The sequence below is a fragment of the Diospyros lotus genome, chromosome 2, assembly GCF_014633365.1.
Source record: "Diospyros lotus cultivar Yz01 chromosome 2, ASM1463336v1, whole genome shotgun sequence".
In the NCBI taxonomy this organism is placed as follows: domain Eukaryota; kingdom Viridiplantae; phylum Streptophyta; class Magnoliopsida; order Ericales; family Ebenaceae; genus Diospyros; species Diospyros lotus.
Window position 1 is genome coordinate 22,188,837 of NC_068339.1, and position 23,220 is coordinate 22,212,056.

General features: G+C 36.5%; 2 protein-coding genes across 2 annotated transcripts; one reads left to right on the forward strand and one right to left on the reverse strand.

Annotated features, from left to right (window-relative positions):
* The first annotated feature begins 2,761 nt into the window (after nt 1-2,761).
* LOC127794712 (uncharacterized) lies at nt 2,762-3,148 on the forward strand. The gene is made up of 2 exons (XM_052325958.1): nt 2,762-2,957; nt 3,021-3,148. Exons 1-2 carry the CDS (start codon nt 2,762-2,764, stop codon nt 3,146-3,148), a joined length of 324 nt encoding a protein of 107 aa, XP_052181918.1.
* Nucleotides 3,149-15,600: 12,452 nt separating this feature from the next.
* Nucleotides 15,601-17,851, reverse strand: LOC127795226 (protein ACCELERATED CELL DEATH 6-like). Its single transcript, XM_052326768.1, has 2 exons — nt 17,320-17,851; nt 15,601-16,789 (listed from the first exon to the last, which is right to left on the reverse strand). The coding sequence occupies exons 1-2, from the start codon at nt 17,500-17,502 to the stop codon at nt 16,061-16,063; spliced, it is 912 nt and encodes a 303-aa protein (XP_052182728.1). The 5' UTR covers nt 17,503-17,851; the 3' UTR covers nt 15,601-16,060.
* Nucleotides 17,852-23,220: the final 5,369 nt, after the last annotated feature.

Below are 23,220 nucleotides of genomic sequence, written 5' to 3' on the forward strand. Positions count from 1 at the left end.
TTGCCCTAATTATCATGATGGATTCAGTAAGTGTGCCGCTTGTTCTGAGATAGATGAGTTTTTAAATCTTTCTGAATCTGACATGAGTTTTTAGCATGCGCATCCTGCTACCTTACACGACTCTCATGAGCCTTCCATGGCGAATGTTTCCCTTGCTGAGAATGTCATGTAGGCAGATGGTTCTCTTGACTTAAACACAAATAGGTTGCTGCCTTCAATCCAACAGCCACCTGCCTTGGAGTGCAAACCCTTACCTGACAACCTCAAGTATGCTTACTTGGAGGAGGGAGAGAAGTTGCCAGTGCTCATAGCCAACAACCTCCGCCCTGACCAAGAGAAGAGATTGCTGGACCTACTCAGGAGGAACAAACGAGCAATAGGTTGGACCTTGGCGGACATACCAGGTATTAGTTCTTCTTTGTGCATGCACAAGATTCATTTAGAGGAAGGAGCCCGACCAGTGAGGCAGCCACAGAGGAGACTCAATCCCACCATCCTAGATGTGGTCAAGAAAGAGGTAAGTAAGTTACTTTCGGCTGGTATCATCTATCCTATATCTGATAGCAGGTGGGTGAGTTCAGTGCAGGTCGTCCCCAAGAAGTCAGGTTTCACGGTGGTGGCTAATGAAAGAAATGAGCTAGTGCCCATGAGAGTGCAGAACAGCTGGAGGGTCTGCATCGACTATAGAAAGCTCAACCAAGCAACTAGAAAAGATCACTTTCCCCTTCCATTCATCGACCAAATGTTGGAAATGTTAGCAGGTAAATTGCATTATTGTTTTCTTGATGGCTTTTCTGGTTATTTTCAGATATGCATAGCACCAGAGGATCAGGAGAAGACCACCTTCACTTGTCCTTTTGGCACTTTTGCCTATTGAAGGATGCCATTTGGCTTATGTAATGCTCCAGGTACATTCCAGCGGTGCATGATGAGTTTATTTTCTGAATTTCTTGAGCATTGTATGGAAGTATTCATGGATGACTTTTCTGTTTATGGCACCTCATTTGATGACTGCTTGGTTAGCTTGGGTAAAGTTTTCGAAAGGTGTGTTGAGAAAAACCTTGTTTTGAATTATTAAAAATGTCACTTCATGGTTGAGCAGGGCATAGTCTTAGGTCATGTTATCTCCAGACAAGGTATCGCGGTCGATAGTTCCAAGGTGGATGTCATTGCTTCTTTACCTTACCCCGCGTCTGTGCGGGAAGTACGCTCTTTCCTTGGCCATGCAGGGTTTTACAGGAGGTTCATCCAAGATTTCAGTAAGATTGCCATTCCATTATCCCACCTCCTCCAAAAGGATGTGGATTTCAAGTTTGATGAATAATGCAAGCAAGCCTTCGAGGAACTTAAGAGGCGATTGACTTCTCCACTGATCATCCAGCCACCCAACTGGGAGTTGCCCTTCGAGCTCATGTGTGATGTTTCAAACTTTGCAGTAGGCGCTGTTCTCTCTCAACGGGTGAATAAGAAGTCGCATGTCATTGCCTACGCTTCACGTACCCTGGACAGTGCTCAAGCCAATTACACCATAACTGAAAAAGAGCTCTTAGCCATTATCTTTGCTTTAGATAAATTTCGATCATACTTATTGGGATCTAAAGTTATTGTGTTTTCTGATCATGCAGCCCTGAAGTTCCTTCTGAAGAAGCACGATGCAAAACCTAGGCTTATCCGGTGGATGCTGCTACTCCAGGAATTTGATATTGAGATCAAAGACAAAAGTGGAGCTGAAAACTTGGTAGCCGACCACCTGAGCCGGATACCTGCTTCTCCCGACTCGTCTGACATGGATCGTCCGCCTATCAGAGATAATTTTCCAGATGAGTTGCTTTATCACTTACATGGTACTGAACCTTGGTATGCTGACATGGTGAATTTCCTAGTTGCTTCTGAATTACCTGCACATTTTAATAAAGCACAATTACATAAATTTAAAAGCGAAGCTAAGTACTATGTATGGGATGATCCATATTTGTGGCGCTTGTGTAGTGACCAAGTCCTTCGGAGGTGTGTCCCTGATCATGAATTTGCATCTGTCCTACATTTCTGTCACACTCTTGCATGTGGTGGTCATTTTGGTCCGCAACGTACTACTAGAAAGGTCTTAGACGCAGGGTTATATTGGCCATCCCTTTTCAGAGATGCATATGGATTCTGTAAGAACTGTACACGTTGCCAACACACAGGTTCAATTTCACGCAGAAATGAAATGCCTCAGAAACCTTTATTATTCTGTGAGATATTTGATGTATGGGGCATTGATTTCATGGGTCCTTTTCCTGTCTCTTTTGGTTTTGTGTACATTCTTTTGGCTGTGGATTATGTTTCAAAATGGGTGGAAGCTAAAGCCACCCGGACTGATGATTCTTTTGTGGTTGCAAATTTTGTTAGATCTCATATTTTTTGCAGGTTTGGCATTCTCAGAGCCATCATCAGTGATCAAGGATCCCACTTCTGGAACAGAAAGATGCAGTCCATGCTGCGAAAGTATGGAGTTTTACATAAAGTGGCGACGCCCTACCATCCACAGACCAATGGGCAGGCTGAGGTTTCAAACAGAGAGATCAAGCACATTCTAGAGAAGACAGTCTAGCCCAATAGGAAAGACTAGAGCCAAAGGTTGGAAGATGCACTTTGGGCCTACCGCACGGCCTACAAGACTTCGATCGGCATGTCCCCATATCGACTAGTCTTTGGAAAAGCATGTCATCTGCCGGTAGAGATCGAGCATAAGGCCTATTGGGTGGTGAAGCAATGCAACATGGACATGACAGAAGCTGGTTCCAAGCGGAAGCTTCAATTGCAAGAGCTTGAGGAATTGAGGTTAGCGGCATATGAGAACTCCAGGATCTACAAGGAAAAGACCAAAGCTGCACACAACAAATTGATTGCCAAGAAGGAGTTCAACGTTGGCAGTAAAGTCCTCCTCTACAATTCACGCCTAAAACTGATGCCTGGTAAGTTGCGTTCTAGATGGGTTGGTCCTTTTGTGGTTACTCATGTTTTTCCTTATGGTGCAGTTGAGATTATGGACGAGTCGACTACGAAGAAATTCACAGTTAATGGGCAGAGGCTTAAACATTTCTACGAGGGCTTTACAGAACACACAGTGGAGGAGTTATCTCTCTTGGACCTTCCCTCGACTTGATACCACCAGGCTGTTTCTCTCTCCTTACTTTTCTTACTTGTCCTATACCTGATTCTTGCTGCATGCTTACATTGAGGACAATGTAATGTTTGAGTGTGGGGGGGGGGGGGGGGGGAGTTTTAGAATAGAAGTAAAAAAAAAAAAAAAAATTTGCAAAATGAGGCAAATTGAGTTTGAAAGAATTTGACATGTTTAGAAAGTCGATCTTATCTTTTTGGGCTTTCAAGTAAATTGGAAATGAGTTTGGCTTGGTGGGTTGATTGAGGTAGTCTTTGTGAGGATATTTGTGCATGTTCTCTCTTATGCTATGCGTGCATTCACTAATTATGGGTATCACTCTAGAGCTTGTTTTGAATCTTTATTGAAGCTATCAGTGCTCATGCATGTGAAAAGATGATTAAGGCATTCTTTCATTTTACTCGCCATACCCAAAAAAAAAGAAAAAAAAAAGATCTTTTCCCTTCTTTAGGTTGAATAACATTCATTGCATCCCTTGATTATGGCAAATATTAAGCAAGTCCTTTGGAATCAAAAGAAAAATAGATAGAAAGGCCGAATGCCAAGGTGAGATGGAGCGTAAAACGCACACACCAAGGTTGGGATGGAGCATAAAACGCACCCACCATTCAAAAAAAAAAAAGTTCTATTTTCTGCTTGCTTAATAGTTCTTCATTGATCTTGGATTGTCTTGAATGTTTTCTTTCTTCCTAAGGTTTACTTTTCATTGTTATCTTCCTATCCTTTTCACCTTACCATGTTGGAGCCATGAATAAAAGTCCTTTTGATTTGCATGCATAAAGCATTGAGAGTGGAGATTTAGAAGATGAGCATATCTGGTAGTGGAATTATGATTAGGTGGAGTTAGGCATAGCATTTGAGGAACTTGAGAGCATGTTCTTATTCTATGAGGGTCTGCTTATTTTGACTCGTCTTGCCAAGTAAAATTGCCATGCTACTTGTTTGTTTAGGAAGTGTAAGAAAGATGATCTTTGAGTGTTGAATTCCTATAAAACTTGTCGTGCCTCTCATTTTGCATTCTTAGCATCCTTTTTGTTTGAAAGAGTGAATGTTAGCGTTTAGTGTTTTGCCCAGGAGTGCAAAAGTCTAAGTGTGGGGGAATTTGATGGCGCGCATATTTTATATTATTTATCCCTCTTATTCCATCTTCATTGCACTCTATTTAGGTTATTTCATTTGTCTTGTGTTTATTTTATTTTATTGGGCTTCACACTATTTTTATTCTTATTTGGCAGATTTGGGCTGCAGATTTGAGTTATTTCGATAGAAGCGCAAGTGGGCTTCGCAAGGTGGACGGACATCGAGTTTGAAAGGAAACCATACTTCATTATGGGTTATGGGAAAATTTAGAATCCATTGGGCCCTTTTTAATTAATTAAATTATGGGCCTTATGTAATAAAAAAAACCCTAAGCCCACTTAGCTTAGGTTTTTCTTTTCCAAAACCCTATAAATAAGAGTTAATTAAGAGGCATTGAGGTGGCCGATTTTGGGAGGATTCTCGGGTTTCAACCTAGAAGCTATGGAAGGCTAATTCGCTTGTAATCTGCTACATTCCTGTACCCCTTGCCCGGTTTGAGTCTTGATCATGTAGTCGAATCCGGTTTGGAACTTGATTCTCATGTTTTTATTGATGATTTCGTTTCTTTTCCTTCTCTAAGTTTATGTATATTTCTTTTACGCGGTTGTGTGAATGCATGCATGATATTTGGATGGGTTTAATTGACGTGCTTGGTTGAGGCTTGGATTAGAAAGAAACAGTATATTATAAATTGTTTGAGCGATTGCTCGTTTTGATTTAATCTTTTACGGTTGTAGAGGAACAAAATCAAACCAAACAGATTATTTTCATAAGTGAGACAGGGATTACCGTGGTAAGAAGGTAGGGTTTGTAGCGGGTTACGTTTTAGTTGGTCGAGAATTCATATTTGTTTCATTCTTGAGCGTTTTTAAGTTCGGTTTTCATCACAACCCCCCCTCGTTTAATCTTGTTTTGACAGTTCGTTGGGAGATGACCTAGGGAGCATCCTAGCTGCAAACCAGTCCTAATACATACACTAATCTGGTCGGTTCGACAGTCTTGATCAAGCTATATTATTAATTTGTCACATCATCCATTTAGTAATGCAAAAAAAAAAAAATAATAAAATAAAAATATGTTTTATCTTTTTGCATTATAATTTTATCTAAAATATTGGGTTTATAAAAATATTTCGTTTCTATTTTATTTCTCATAAAAGATTTCATAGAAATAAGATTCTTGATAAAAATAAATTTTAATAGATTTATTAAAAATTAAAAATTTTATAAATTAACCATCAAAATTTTAAAAATTATATCAATTGTCTGAACTTTGTGTCTTTTATCTGTAAGCATCATGCAAAATTATTGCAATGCTGAGTCTGCATTGCAAGAAAGGGATTGATGCAGTTGTAGTGTTTTTGCCGTCGCCTTTTAATACGGTGACTAGAGATGGCAAATGGGCCGGGCCGGGCCTGCCCTACCCGCCACCAAGTGGCCCGCGGGCCGGGCCAAATCGGCCCGCTTAAAAACGGGCCAGCAGATTGCTGGCCCTAGCCCGGCCCTACACGGGCCCGCGGGCCAAACGGGCCAGCCCAGCCCGCCCAAATTTTTTTTTTTTTTCTGTTTGATACCATTTCTAGAGGCCAAATTACAAATAAGAAGAAAAAAAAAATTAAAAATTATGCCTCTAATCTTCATCCTCTTCATCAACAACAACATTTGAGTCTTGTTTAGAAAGTCTTATATCATCAATGCTTGACTCCTCCTCCTCCTCATCATCTATAATAAAAAATTACATATGTTAATTATTTATCATATAAGAGAAATGTTTAATGTTATGTTAAATCCCAGATATTAGAAAGTTTAAAAAAAATTACCTTCAAAACCATGCAACCAACTCCGTGTGCACAAGAGAGCTTGAACTGTTTCATCATGCAAACGACTTCTATACTTGTTCAAAATACGAGATCCAATGCTAAAAGCAGACTCCGATGCTACGGTTGTTATCGGAATACTCAATATATCACAAGCCATATTTGCAATAATTTCCCCTCTATTAGCTCGCTCTCTCCAATATGCCAAGACATCAAATGCTCCCGATATTGGAATCCTTGGCTCTTCCAAATAAAGATCAAGTTGGGATTTTCCGGCATCGTTAGAAACTTGGCAATCAAATGCTTCAAAATCCTATCAAATAATCAAAAAAATAGTCAACCAAATATTTATATCAATTATATATGAACAAGTTTTTTAAAAAAATATAGACTTACATCATATATATTTTTTGACTTCTTTGCTTGTTCACCTCCAATGGAAATTTGTGATCCACTAACATTTGAGCAAAGCATTGAACTTGAACTTGATAAACCATTGTTAACATATTCACCATAAAGCCTATATAAAGCCGTCTTTACCCTTTCCAACTTCTCTTCATAGTTATAGGGATTGAGCTTTGAATAAGTGTACCTCAAAAAGTTAAACTTCTTGGTTGGATCAAGAATCACCCCAAATGCAAGAACCATTCTATAATCACTCCAATACTTATCAAATTTTTCTTTCATCCTTGCACTCATATTTGCAATCAACTCATCATCATTTTCCAAGTTGGAAGTCAAGAGACACTTTATCCTCCAAATTTCCCCAAAATACAAATTAGATGTAGGGTAGGAGGATCCAGAAATCAAATTAGTGATAGTATAAAATGGCTTCAAGAATTCACAAATTATCTCCCTTCTTGTCCACTCATCACTTGATGGGCACCACCTATAATTTTTATCACATAAGCTTAAACTATGAAATGCACGATGATACTTGAGTGCACTCTCAAGCATTATGTAGGTGGAGTTCCATCTAGTGACAACATCTGGTCTCAACCCAATTCCTGTATCAATTCCACCAACTTGCTCAATACATTGATAAAATTATCTCATCCTAGCTTCTGAACCCCTCACATAATGAACACTTTGTCTTATTTTATGCAATGCCTCACTAGCTACCTTCAAACCATCTTGAACAATAAGGTTCAGTATATGAGCACAACATCTAATGTGAAAGAACTCTCCATTAAGCAACAAAGTATTCGACAAATTTAAATGTTTTTTCAATATATTTTGCATGTTGTCATTTGAAGTGGCATTGTCCAAAGTGAGGGAAATTTTTTTTTTCTCCAATCCCCAATCCTTTAAAAATTCCAACACCTTCAATGATAATTCATGTCCACTATGTGGTGGCTTCATATGAGCAAATGACAATATCTTACTATTCAACTTCCAATTGCCATCAACATAATGAACAGTAAGAGAAATAAATCCATGATTAGTGCATGCAGTCCAAACATCAGAAGTCAAACAAACTCTACTAGGAATTTGGGCCAATTGTTGTTTTAACTTCTCTTTCTCTATTTCATATGTTCTCAAAACATTCGCTTTAGCAGTATTTCTACAAATAAACTTACAATGTTCATTCAGAAACTTTTGGTAATTTCTAAACCCCTTCCACTCAACCATATTAAAGGGAGCACCATGTGAAATAATCATCTGAGCAATAAGTTCACGATTTACTTTAGGGTCAAATTTTTTTCTCTTCAACTTCCCTTCATAATCAATAAGCATATCTCTCGCATCATTATACTTAGAAATCATCATACATTTACGAATATGACGACTTAAATGAGAGGTTCCTGATTTAGATGGACATGAATATTCTTTACCACACCCCTTGCATTTACACCTTGGTTTGCCATCACTACCAACACCAATTTTCACAAAATGGTTCCACACATAAGAGGTTAAAGTCTTAGGATTTTTTGATTGTGATTGTGATATGGATTCCTCATTAACATTACTAGGGATTCCTCTCGAAATTTGATCATCACCATCCATTCTAACAAAAGAATCCACACTGTAAACAATTAAAACAATTCATTTTAAATTATGATAAAATTTAAAAGAATCCACACTGCAAATAATTAAGACAAAATTAACACAATTCATTTAAAAGAATCACACTTGGCAAGGGAATAAAACTTGAACTTACCTTTAGCTAGGCTAGGCAACAGCAGGCAGGCTGCGTGAGAGCAAGGGCGAGTAATAGCAGGCCGTGAGCGAGAGAGGGCGAGGGGCACGGGCGACAGAGGGCGGGGACGAGACAGAGACGAGGGTAAGGGAGAGGGCGAGGGAGGACAAGCGAGGGCGAGGGCGAGACAGAGGGCTAGCGAGGGCGCGGGCGAGGGCGAGGGCGAGACAGAGGCTAGCGAGGGCGGGGACGAGACAAAGACGAGGGTAAGGGAGAGGGCGAGGGAGGACAAGCGAGGGCGAGGGCGAGACAGAGGGCTAGCGAGGGCGCGGGCGAGGGCGAGGGCGAGACAGAGGGCGAGCGAGGACGAGCGAGGGCGGCGACCGGTAAGCGAGGGCGAGGGCGAGACGAGGGTGAGGGCGAGGGCTGTTTGGGGGGGGGGGTTGTGTGGCCGATTAGCGGGCCAGCCTGGCCCGCCACCATTTGGCCCGCCAAGCCGGGCCAAATCGGCCCGGCCTTAAATGGGCCAGCAAAATGCTAGCCCTAGCCCGGTGCCGGGCCGGGCCCCAACAGGCCAGCCCGTCGGGCCAAGCCCATTTTGCCATCTCTAACGGTGACGAAGTGTAAGTTACGTCACATTGATGATTGATCTTTGCTCATTATACGGTCGGTCCCGTCGCTTTCTAAACAAGAAATATTATCCTAAATAAAATAGCTAAGTCATGCGTGGGGCAGTGGCCTCCACTGAGATATGGCCCAAATTATTTTTTCGGTTAAGGACCATCTACTTTAAAATGGTAAAAACTATGAGATTGAGATATTGACTACGATTGTTTTTTAATCATAAATTGATAGTTCTGAGAAAAAGGGTAAGAATTGAGTATTCCATCAATTCAATTATGAATTGATTAAATCGAATAAATTGAATATATATTAAAATTTAAATTGAATGGATTAAATAGATTTTTAAATTGAATAAATCAAAAAAATAAAAAAATCCCAAAAAATTGAAATAACAAAATACAAAAACATCATATTTTTTTTATATTTTAATCATTTATGTTGATTTATGTGATTCAAAATATTTTCTTATTTTTATTCTGATTATATGAAATTAGTGAGCTGCATTTGTTATTATTATTTCTATTGAATTTAAAATATTGATTGTCATTCTGTTAATATAGTTTTTTTGGGCTATTGATTATTTGTGGGCTGCTAAGTCTTATGGGTCGAGTCCATTTGTTGGTCCATGTTGGCATTGCTATAAAAGGGCAATCTGATGCCCTAATCTCCAAAATGTTCTGATATTTCGCTTTTACTCTCTCTTTCTGAAATCCTAAGTCGACGATTCTTGAAGCGAGACACATCATGTGAATCCTTCGTTCTGATCTCTATTTCGATCGGTTAGTTGGTTGTTTCCATGGTAAAATCAATCGGTAAGTAAGTGTATTGCTTGATCTATACGTTGTTTTAAACGCTTGAGGCGTTGAGAGGTTGTTGGCTGATAGAACAGATACTTAGTCTTAATCTTGAGATCGGTATAGAACAGATCTATCTTAATCTTATTGTTTTGGTTTCTGTTTTCAGTTGTATTTTAGCAATACTGTTTTACTTTCGTTTGATGATCTTGTAATCGATTGTAAACTTGAGATCTAGTGGATTGATTAAAGACAGAGTCTCTGTCGTGGGTAGGATCTATTGATCCGAATACGTATATTGCTGTGTCTTTGATTGTGTGTGTGAGTTGTGGTTGAATCTTTTCGATTTTACTGTTTATTACGCTTGATCTGTGTTTGGCCGAGGAAATAAGTTAGTAAACCTACAATTTCGATAATTTATATTTTGTTAATACAAAAATCAAACGAATTTAAATAACCAAAATTGTTACATTTAAAAATCAAATCAAATTGGCCACCAACTTAGAATTGAACCGATAATTTTTTAATTTAACCAAAATATTAGTCATCCCCACTCACAACTTGTCCAGTGTATGAAAGTCACCATTCTCTCTCCTTAATGAGGCGGAGTTGACATTTTACTCAATTTAGATTTATTTATTTGGTTTCAATTTTAGAATGCATTAAGTTGAATTTATAACCAATTGTATTAAACATAGATAAAATTAATTTATTTTGAACTTATTTGGGCCAGATTAGACTGAACTAGACCATATTATTAGTCCCATCTTAGATATTTAAATTAGAAGCTTTTCAATCTATCTGAGACCAGTTCAATCCGTTCCAGATCAATTCCACACTCGTATGAGTAATTGCTTTGATTTTGATTAATTTTGTGTAATATAATCAACTGAATAATGTAAAATTTAGATAAAATTTTAAATAATATAAATCATGGCTGGCTAATGACATGCATAAACATCCCCATGGACCCAATATTATGTCTCCCCCATTCGGCAACTGAATAAAATACATAAGGTTTCTTTCGCAAACAACATTTTCATTTCAAAATTTTATAAAACTATGACATTGTCAAGCAGAAAATGAACATAAACTGATTGCAGCCATTCAACTAAGTTGCATATTTAGAGATGTAGTTCAAACCGTTACATCAAATCAAACTATTTAGTTTTGTTTGGTTCGTCTTTTTCTTTTTCGCAAAATAATTTGGTTCGAAAATTTTGATAAATTGATTTATGATTGCGTTAGTGCAGTTCTTCCCATTATTTTGGGAGCAAAGCATTGACTACGCAGACTACCTTAAGATAGTCCACATCAATTATGTTGGGATCAATATACTCAATTCTTAATTTGTGAAAACCTAGTATAAAACAAAGTAATCAGCCAAATATCAAGTGTAATCACAAAAATAAAAAAGATAATTAATTTACTTGGAAAACTCGTTCAATGTGAGGAGTAAAAATCACGGGACCAAATTCTACTCAAAATTTCACTAATATCACCAAATCTATGTTACAAAATCCTCTCAACAATCACAAAAGACAAAAGATAAAGCATAGAATCAAACCTATCTCAAATCAATGAAATAACAAAAGAGTTGGGGAAAAATAAGTCGAACCATAAGACAATACAAAAATTGCTTGATTCCCAATGATCCCAGTCTCCAAATCATATCTCCACTGTTCAGATCCTAGAACCACAAGTCTAGAATGTACTCTCAAAATTTTAGCTCAATTGGATCGCAAAACATCAATGTAACTAACCAGTAACAGTTTCTCACCCTTAATGGTAAGACTTAACCTAGATGTCCTACGTAGATATATCAAAATCCACTTAATAACATTCTAATGCTCTTTTCCCAGATTAAAAAAAAAAAAAGACTAACTATACCAACTACATGAGCTATGTCTGACCTTATACACACCATGACATATATCAAACTCGTTAGTGCTGAAGCATACAGAACCCGTGCCATATCATCTTTATCTAAATCTGTAGTAAGACTTTGTTGACTGCTCAATCTAAAGTGTATAGCAAGATGAGAGCTACCAAATTTAAATTTATCCATATGGAACCTCTGAAGCACATTTTCTATGTACTTCTCCTATGATAAAGATAATATCTTTCCTCTTCAATCTCAAATGATTATACCAAGAATTTACTTTGCCAGTTCCAAATCCTTCATAGTAAAAAACTTACTAAGTTGTTTCTTCAACTTCACAATTTTGACTAAGTTCTTTCCCACAATCAAACATATAATCAATATAGAGTAATAAGATAATAACATCATCATTAGAAAACTTATGCACAAACACATAATGGTCTAAAGTAGTCTTCTTATACCGTTGCTCCTCGATAATTGATTCAAACTTCTTATACCATTGTCTTGATGCCTATTTCAACTCAAAAAGATCAAACAACACACATAATCCTTTTTTTTTAACTCAATGCCTTTTGGTTTGACTATATAAATCTCTTCCTCCAAATCACCATGAAGGAAGGTTCTTTTTATATCCATTTGATCAACCTTTAAGTCAAGACTAGTAGCCAAACCAAGAACAACACAAATGGATGACATCTTCACAACAGGGGAAGAAATCTCATCAAAATCAACTTCTTTCTTCCGGCTGAATCCCTTAACAACTAATCTACCTTGTACCTAATGGAATACATGTATGAAGGTGTAGGTAAATTTAAAAATTTTTGCACATCAGCGAAACACAACGAAAAACATAAATACACACACTAGATGCAGTTTGAATATTTAAACAACACAATATTTCATCATATGAAATATAATAAACAATCATACTTGTAGCCCAATGTCAGGATGAGTATAAAAACTATTTCTGTATTGAGACTAATTGTGTCTCATGTTGTGGTGGGCCTACTGTGTCCACACCTAGCTAAGTAGTTGGTACCAATTCATGACATTCGTCTCATGCTAGCCCGAGGGCTTCGATTCACCAGCACTTGTATGTCTCACTATTCGTGACTCTCATGCTCAATTAATTTTACCAAAGTAATAATAGAATAAGATAGAAGAGGAACAGAAAGCGGAAGCCAAGCCAACAAGCCTTTCAATTTCCTTCCCGTCCAATTCATCTGCCTAGCCATCCTTCACCCCCTCTAATTTGTTTCCACGTGAATTGTACTTAGAAGGGTTGGGGTAGTTGTGAGAGTCGACTGGTAGCTTCAAAGAGTAGTCGACTCTTTGAAAGGGGAAGTTGATTCTACAGATTGTTTCTAAAAGAAGCAGCCACCCAACTCGCTAACAATTAGCAAACTAGAATCCGACCCATTAACAATTAACAAACAATCGTCATTAACACTTAATAACATATCTAAAATCATCATTAACTATTAATGATATCCAAGGCACAACAGACACACAGTGCTAATATTAGGTGCTAAGCTATATGGTGTGTGACATTTTAAGTTCACTGCACACTAACAAACAACTAGCACCAAAACCCATTTGGCACTAGCCGAAACATTTTGACCCATCACAAGAATATCTTCATATTTTGGTGACAATCTAAAAGGTTTTGGGAAGCGTTTAGCAGCTGTCTGGAACAATATAGAAATTAATGAAGTTTAACTTCAAGTGGGGCTATTACAGTTGACGATTATAATGTATTATAATTCTTCCATCATTTAACGTCCTGACAGAGAAAGATAGGCTAAAGCTGAGTCATCCATGGTTGACTTTAGGTCAAGTTTTATGGTTCACATTGGGAATTCAAATACCGTTAATATATAGGACGAGAGAGTTGAACTGACTTCCAAGTTTCATGGTTCGCATTAGGAATTCGGATACTCTTAATAACTTAATATACACGACGAGATTTGAACTGTTATGTGCTCCAATATCGGAGTTCGTGAATTAGTGCAACTGATGAGTTGAAGACAATAAGAAAGCTTTTAGTCCTCAGCAGGAAATTTGTTGTGTTTTGGGCTTTTCAGCTTCAGTTTGGTGGGTTTGGGCCTGCTGTGCTTCTTGGCTCTTGTTTTGCTTTGTCCTCGATGGTACCTGCTCACTGCTTTTATTTTATAAGATTATCACATTCTATCCGGAATTGGTTCCAAGCATATTTTAATCTTTTTTCATAATTTTAAAAATTGTTTTACATTATAAGTCTCATTTTAAAAGTGATGGCGGTGCTCACTAGCGAAGGCTGCGGCGAAGCTCCGCAGTGATGGCGTATCCTTCCCAACCTTTCCATCCGCCATTTGCTCTCTCTCTCTCTCTCTCTCTCTCTCTCTCTCTCTCAACCTTTCACTGCCTTGGCATCGTCAACTTTTATTTTGAAACCAGACTTCCATATTACGCTAAGAAATTGTCCGAGGAAATTCTCAGAGACACCAAGGCTGTTTTGCCTCCAGAATTGTCGGTCTTGACCAAAACTTGTGAGTTGGTCGACGCGCTATCTTAGTCCGTCAACATAAGCAGTTCTGGTAGATGACAGATCATCCAATCCGAGCCTCATGCACTTAATTTAATCAAACCTTCTTAGCTTAGGATCCCTTTGAAGGATCATCACGAGGATACATAGCATGCAACGGAAGCGTTTTTAAATAAAAACTTTCCTCGTTTTGATTAGAATCTAGGAAACTTACTTTTCCTTCAAATTATCGGACGGAATGAAGTGATAGGAGGAGGATGGGCGGGAGCTTCTTGTCGTGGTGGAGATGACGGTTGTCCTGCAATCCTTCGGCTCCTTCGCATCAGAACTTGAACGTTCTCTTGATCTTCCAAAGGTATGACTCAAACTCGTGGCCTCTCTTTTGGTGAAGAAGAGTAAAAAAAAACTTAGATGAAAAACAACCAAGGAGAGAATATATATAGGGAGAACCCTAGTGTGCCAAGTTCATTTAATTAATTTTCTAATTGGGTTAGCCCAATTAATAAATTAAAAAACTAATGAACTATTATTTTATTCTAGCCCAATTAATTATGGACCATTCTGAATAAAATAATTCTCTCTCAATGTAATTCACCCAACAAGCCAAATGTATTAAATAATACATGAGTTATATCGAGCTACCCCGGGGACCAAAAGACAAATTATTTACGGCTACTAAAATGACCAAAATATCCCTGCTACCTAGTAGCTATATTTTGTCATTCTAAGTGTTCCAACTATCACCATATAGTAACACTGACCCCACGAATAATTTTGCATATGCAATGTCTTTGACCTACTAGTGTAATGACGAAAATACCCCTCTGCGTAACACCCATCATTTAGAAAGGAATAATGTACTAACACCTCTCTAAATGATTTCTACCATCCTTAGATCAGTAGTCCAATAATCCGTGACTACTCGAATGTACTTGCTTATCACTGGGAGCTACCCAGAAGCACACACTCTTAAGTCACGTTCCCAGGGCCCTGGATTATTTGATTATTCTTGGACAATCACAAGGGGGTGAATCACAGAAACTATCTTGTATTAGTCTGTCTTAGCTAATTAGAAACCATACTCCCAACTCAAAAGGTTATTGATCTTAGATAGACCTCACCTACAGTGAATCTAAGAATATAGCTCTAGGTTCACTAGACCACCAACTAATACTCAAGTATTAGAGTACTCGTCCATGTAGTAGCAGTGATAGACTAGCTCCATGATAATTAGTACTTTGTCATTAGCTTCTATCACAGGTCCACTCTACGCATTCTAAATGCGCTTGTACAATTAGAGTAAACGGACTGTTTACTGGCTAAGGCAAGCCATCCTCCATTAGGATCTATTGCACAATGATCTTATCATGATAGAATGCCCAGTTCTATCAAAAGATCAAGAGTAATATTTTCTTGCTTATTAAGTACCCATGATTCATGCCTAACTGTGAAGAACGACCCATCACATGAATCACTTACTTAATAGCATGGACACTTTTCCAACAATTAAATGCAAATAATATATGTGCCATAAACTGACTAAAAGAAACATCATTATCATAAATTAAACAAAACGTGTCTTTAAGGCATACATTTCCAACACTCTCTTCATATATAAGCTCTGTTATTTTCTCGCAAATTGCATGGCAAAAAGAAATCCGAATGAACAATAGTGCAAAAGGTGCAACCTTACCTGGAAACCCATGACCCAATACCATGAATGTTTGTGTGAAGGTGTTATTTTTTTCTTCATGTTATGAATGAATTTCTTGTTTTTACAGCTCAAGCTTCAGCCATTGATCCCAAGCATAACAATAAGACAGGGAATCAACACATTATGTAGCAGAACTCTGCTCATTCCATTGATGATACATACCAATGCTCTTTCGCTAATTCGAGCTCAATGAAAAAGCTAAAGATCAAATAGGCTCCCCGTTCTTATTAGCTGAAGCCAGTTGGGGTCGATTCCCATTAGCTGAAGCTGGTTGGGGCTGGTCGCTTCGAGTTGAGTTTGAGGAACTTCTTCATCCCTGTTCATACATTTATTTGGAACTTCTTCATCCCTGTCCATACATCTATTTGCTGGCTGATCTTCAACCACTGATTCAACAAGCGAATGGTGTGAGCTACTAAAAGAAGTGCCATCACACTGCACCAAGCTATCACTGTTATAAAAATGGTGTCGCCGAGAGGTCCCATGTCCTCTTTTGGGGTGATCACAGTAATTGAGAAGGCATAAGTAAACGCCATGGATGTAACAGTGAGCCACATTATTAGAACCAAGATCCACATTAAGAACTTCTTCTTGAAGGGCCATCCAGTTACCAGAAACAGGATCGTGCTTACTGATGCCACAAATCCGATTGTGTTGGCACGAAGGAACAGTGGATATGAATCTGGGTAGTTAAAAGCCATCACGGCTTCCCCAGCTCTATGGTCGGCTGAATTTTCTTGCCAGAAACCACCAGGAGGGCTCATCCCAGCTTGGAAAGCCATGGTTGCAATGAGTAATGCAACCACCATCAGGGCATCCCGCTTCTTGGACAACCAATCAACCTGATTGACTTCACTAGCTTTCAAGGCATTAGCTTTTCGAAACATTTCCTTGACATTTTCAAATTTTGGTACGTCAGCTTTGATTTCCTCTAGAATGTCCAGAGTTGTGTACCCACATTCGTTTATCGTGTTTAACTGGTTAGCTTGTTTTTGTATGTTCTTCCCTTTCAGTTCAGCTTCCACTTTCTTAACTAAAAACTCCATGGCCTGCATAAAACATTAAATATGTAGGCAAATGAGATATGTATTCCCACCATTAGATCGCATAGAAAGATACTGGCAATAATTGCACTGGATTGAAGTATGGCATTCATCAATAAAGCCGTAACCCTAGAAGAACAGGGTGGTTTTGAAGTTATGAGGCTTGAAAAGGTGAGTTTAAGAATAGGAAATTTTACAAAAAAGGGGGGGAATTCAAGCATATATAGGAGCAGAAATGAGGGAAATTTATAGGGTTACGCCAACAAAATTAGTTTTGGGAAAGTTTCACTTTTCGCAAGGTAAGAGGATAAGCAAAGCTGGAATAGTACAAATAGAAAAAGTACTTGACCAATCATCGAGGACATAGCAGCAAGTTAGACAAAAAGAAGCAAACTCATTACTCTCGACATTAGCCTTTTACCCACCCAACCCAACTACGAGATAAACAAGTTCCTCATATAAAAATTAACATAAAATCGACAACCAAATTTAACATTAAATAGGTCTTCATATGAAGGGGCAATTAGCAGAAATACCTCAAATTTCTTATGCTTGACAGCCAGATGAAATATGGTGCTGCCACCACTGTCTTTAGCTTTGAGCAACTCGTGATTCCAGTAGGTTTTGTCCTCAAGGAACACAGTCAATACACAGACATCGCCCTTCATGGCCGCCAGGTGAAGCTGATTTCTATCGTCGCCGTTGAGAGTGGCGCACATGTCGGGGTTAGCTCTCACTAATTCTCTCACGATCTGTCAATGTCCTTGCGCAGCCGCCAGGTGAAGCGTTGACACAGCCGCGGGTCCAGTACTCGGGCGAGCCCCTTGTTCTTCGCCAACAGCGCCCGAACGAATTCCAACTTCCCCTCGAATGCCGCCACGTGGAGAGGAGTGTGGACGAAACAACCTACCTTTACTCGTCGGAGAATCAATGGATTGTTGACGAGAATTTGATTCAACAGGGCTGTGTCCCCTTAAAGGGCTGCCTCATGGAGACTCTGCTCCATCTTCCCACGCAACTGGCTTCTTCCATTATTTCTGTTGATGTGATTATGATGAATGTGACTTTAGACTTTTGTAATAATGTAGAGACTGTTAGGCACAGTTGGCTCCATATAGTGTTATATTAAGTTGTCATTTCTCATAATAAAGATAGTTTTTTTTTTTTTTTTTCATCTGGACAATAATTAAGTTGGCATTTTTCACAATTAAGGGTATTTTTGTGAGAGTAGTTCGTTTTTTATTTTTTTTTAAATTTTTTATGTTAAGTTTTCATTTTTAGTTAATAAATGAAAACTAAAAGATAATTCATTTTTTAACTTCCAGAGTTGCTTAGATTTATCTGACACGATGGTATATAATTTAGTCTTAATTGAGTTAAAAGATAATGCATTTGACACACTTAATAAACAGTAAATTGATGATGATTATTAAATATTAATGTGACTAAAATATTAATTGAAATTGAAAATATAGACAGACATTAAGCAAATCTAATTTTAGAAAATAATTTTTTAATTTCAAATTCTAATTTTATAACTAAAGATGTCTAAATATTTTATGTTTCAAAAATTGATAGCATTCTTTTCAAAAATTTAAAAATACCCAAAATAATGTTTTCTATAATAGTTGAAAAATTAAAAATTGTTTAATATTTTTAAAGTGTTTAATAATTTTTAGAAATAGCTAATAATTTTACAAAAGGTATTTATAATTCTCTTATTGTATACAAACTAACTTTATATAGAAATAACAAAGTGAAATGAAAAAAGAGCATAAAGCGAACAGTCCACGACCAATATTTTATTCAAACTGTCAGCACCCCATCTATACAAGTTCGCTACATCAATGTAAACTTTCTATACAAGTTTTTAATTTCAGGAGAGGTCTCTATGTTTTTCAAAATCGAAGGGTGGTTCTTGAATTTTGCTTAACTTCTAGGGTGTAGGAGTAATTTTTCTAAAAATTTATACAAGAAAATTTTGATCAAAATAATTTTTTTACTTAAGCTTTGAAAATTTTATAAAATTAAAAACAAAATTATGCTTTCATAAAAATTTTAGTTTTATAAAAAAAAAAAATTCTCTAGTAAAGTTCCTAGAAAAATAAAAATAGAAACCAAATATTTCTAGATAGAAAATAATAAAATATTTTATCATAAGTTAATGGCCTCATCCATTTAGATAACATGCCAAATCTATAACATATAATAATGTAGATGATGTGGTAGAAGACATAAATCTCACTTCATATGCTTACAGTTTCTTTCAATAGAGATTGAAATAAATAAAAATTCAATCAAGTAATTCAAAATTTTGTGAATACACAGCTTTGAATTTGAAAAAAAATGAAAAAAAAATGCCAATGTTTTTCTTTTTTCTAAAAAAAAAAGTTAGCCTTTTCAATATTGTTAAGAAAGTCGAGTCAGGCTATTTAATTCAATTAAAAAAATTATCTAACAATCGATTGGTCTTCTTCAATAATAGCAAAAATCACAAGAAGTGAATTCTTCTTACGTTGTAGAGTGGATTAAGGTTGTAAATAAATTTTTAATTAATTTTAGTTAAAATAAAATAAGTATAAAAAATCTATAATTAAGGTGTAGAGACAAAGTTTAAGGTAAATTGATTCCACACCTCTCAAAATTTAATTCTTTAACTTATCCATCTCTTAAACTTTAAAATTTGTTTAAAATTAATTCTTGAACCTTTAAAATTTTGTTGGATTTGCTATACGGATGCGTACGTAATTTTTTTAAAAATTTATATCAGAGATCCACAACTTAATTCTGTACAAACCATATACAACTTAAATGTTTAAGCAACACAAAATTACATTATATATATAATTAAATGAATGCGTACTTGCAAGATTGATATCAAGTGATGCAAACACTATTTCTACAATAAAACCAAATACTCCTCAAGTTTTGGAGGGTCTATTTCATCCACACTAAGCAAGATTTTCAAAACCAACTTGTTATCCTCGTCCTTTGCTAGCCAAATGACGCTAAGTTACCAGCACCCATCATGTTCTCTTTGGTCTATCGAAAACTAGCTCAACATTTTAACCAATAGCAGCTCTCGAGTAGTAGAAGGAATGAGAGAAAAATCAAAGGAAGCAAATAGCAAAGGTGGCCGAGTGAATTTCTTAACCCATGCACAATTTGCTCTCACATCTTAATCTTTCCCTCTAAACACTTGTTTTGATGGTCCAATAATAACCCAACCAGTGGCTTCCAAATTGCTTCACAGAATGCCACATGGGAAGCATTAACAAGGCAAATGTGATTTCACCTGAAGCTTTCGCATATAATTTGCAATATAAAACTAGTCGACTTTTCTTTTAAATGGTCGACCATTTTCCAATTATTGGAAAAACCAAATTGACAATCTTAACCAAGCGATCAATCGTTTTCCCAACTCTTGAAAAATCAGTCGATCGTTTGTTGAAATAGTCAATAGTTTTGACCTTCACATTGCATGATCCTTTATTTAACTGCTTTTGGTTCGTTAACACTTCACAAGTCCCGTCATTAACTCTTAATGGCATGTTAAGATTCAATTTAAAATTGCGTTGAGAACAAAACTAGTGCATAGATCCAGTTTAGGATCCCATACTTTTTGATGTGTAACCTTTTAAGTTCACCACCTGATAGCAATTAGATAACATTAAACCTCTTAATTTGACGTCAATCAAACACTTTAACCCATGTTAAGAGTCTCTCCATCATCTCAAAACATTCTGATAGTCTTCAGTAATTGTTTAGCAATTACTTAGGATATAAAAGACAACAAAGTCTATTCATATGTGAACCTACTACAGTTGATGATTACTATGTAATACAATCTTTCTATCACCTAACATCCTAATTGAGCTACAGTCATGGAGTGATAAACTCACAAACTCAGTAACTATGTGTCCAATCTCATCAATGTAACTAGATTACACATCGGAAAATCTTTCTTAATCATTCATTCTATCTTTACCAAGGACTTTCCTATCATACTTGTTGCAATTTTCTATTGACTCTCTGATTACTCTTTGTCAACTGATTGCTCATAGAATAGGAATATAGTACAAGAAGAACATGAAGAACACAGAACACAAACGTCCCACTCATACATGCAAAGAACTCCAGAAATTTACGTGTTTGAATCCTCAAATTAATCCTACTCATAGTAGGGATTATCCCTAGTCAATCCACTAGAACAATAGGGTGAATTATAGATTACAAATTGACAAGAAAAACCCTCATTGAATCTCTCAAGAACTGATTGAGTATAAGCTCAAATATCTAGAGCATCCAACACTCATACCTTTCTTCTTCTCTCAATACAATGTTATACACTTTGAGTATAATAAAACGAGGAAGATTTTCTTAGAGTCTTTATTGCTCGATCTGTTCTTATTTATAGGAGTGATCGATAATATCAAGGATAAGAAAGTTATAGTTAGCAATAGAAATAGGAGTTAGTCGTTGGAGCTATAGTCTCCAATGGCCAATAACGACTTAATTAATATAACCAACTCAATTTTGAGTCACTAACTAATAAATTCTATCTTTAATCAAAATTGAATATTGGATATGATTAGAGGACCTGTATCACTCATCAGCTAAGTAGGAAGAACATTGAGCATGGCCAAAGCCTGCTCAAATTTAACTGTTGGAATCGATTTAGTGAGTATGTCTACAAGGTTTTCTTCAGTTGAGATCTTCTCAACTTTAACCTGTTGTTGTGCAATTACGTCCCTCACAAAATGAAGCCTAACATCTATATTCTTAGTTCTCTCATGAAATGGACTATTTTTGGAGAGATTAATAGTACTTTGTGAGTCACAATACACTTTAGGAACTTGCTTTACCATTCCCAATTCATGAGTGATTCCCTGCAGCCAAATGACTTCCTTAATGGCTTCAAAGAGAGCCACATACTCTGCCTCGATTGTGGAAAAAGCCACAATATGTTGGAGATTTAATTTCCAGCTTATTAGATTCTCACCTATAGTGAAAGCATACCCTGTTAATGATCTTTTTTTGTCAAGGTCAATTGCATAATAAGAGTCACAGAATGTAACGCCCCTAATTTCTCTCAATTTCTCATTTAGACAAGCTTTGATAATTATAGCATTCTCATCACCGGAGACCTCATATTCAAGGAATCCGAGAAGTGTTCGTCAGAAAAGATGACATATATGCAAAACCCAATTAGAAGTGTCATGCACTCCTTGCTATTAACAATGGAAGCCATATTCATACATCATTACTTATAGACATATACATATTAAGGTCAACATACCCACCATATCCCCTCAAGGGTACAACCTAGAACATAAACAAAACGTAACTTAGTATTACACATCTCAAAACACTCCCGAGGACCTTCCGGTTGAGACGACTCTGTACACACTTCTACCCCACAACTCCAACTTCACTTGACTCACCCACTTCTTTAGCCTTACCCTTACCTGGAATGATGCAAGCAAATATGAGCCGCAAGGCCTAACAAGTATAACTGAAAGAAGGTGAACATAAGAATCATAGGTATCAAGAAAGAATAAGGATCATGAATAACATTTATGGCATTCATGCCACACTTCTTTACATCACTCTACATGATAACAAGATGAAACAAGCATTCATGCTCGTATGGAATCTTTTAAAACCATAATTCTGGGACCAAAGTCCAAAACCATGGGATTGAAGTCCATATCATAACGGGATCGAAGTCCGTATCATAATATGATATTTTACTCTTATACTTGGCTTTGATGATGAAAAACAAAATCAATTTATCCCTTAAGTTATTTGTCAAGAATATGGTTTTCAAATAAAAAATAAATAAATTTCAAATGGGTTGTTAAATCAAAATGATCTATGTTTTTTTATATTAGTTGGAGATTAGAAAAAACAAGTTTTAAGATTTAAAAGAATCTTTTAAATGAGTTTTACAAATTGGTTTTGAATCATTAGATAAATGAAGCAGAATGTTTGAAAGGTAAAAGACCATGTTGTTGAGTCCAATTGCTCCAATCAACCTATTGTGTATTTTGATATTTAACAAAACATAATTTTAGTAAAACTATTTTTAGTATATTTAAATCCCCTAATGGATTTTTGATATGACTTATAAAAGAAAACATACTTCAAGTACTATAGTATTTTGTGTATCAAAATGAACCAAGAAATGTTATTTTTCTAAATCTGGAAGATTAGCACATTATAAGAAGACATATAAGAAAATATTTTCATTTTGAAAACTATCTCCTGGTATTTTGATATATAATATTTATTTTTGTTAAAATAATTTTTAATGAATTTTTCAAAAATAGAATGTATGTATTTTAGGGGTGGTAAAATCGCTAAATCCCGAGTTTATACTAAAACCAAAATTCTATTTTCTTATTGTTATGGATTTTGATTTTTTACATTTATCT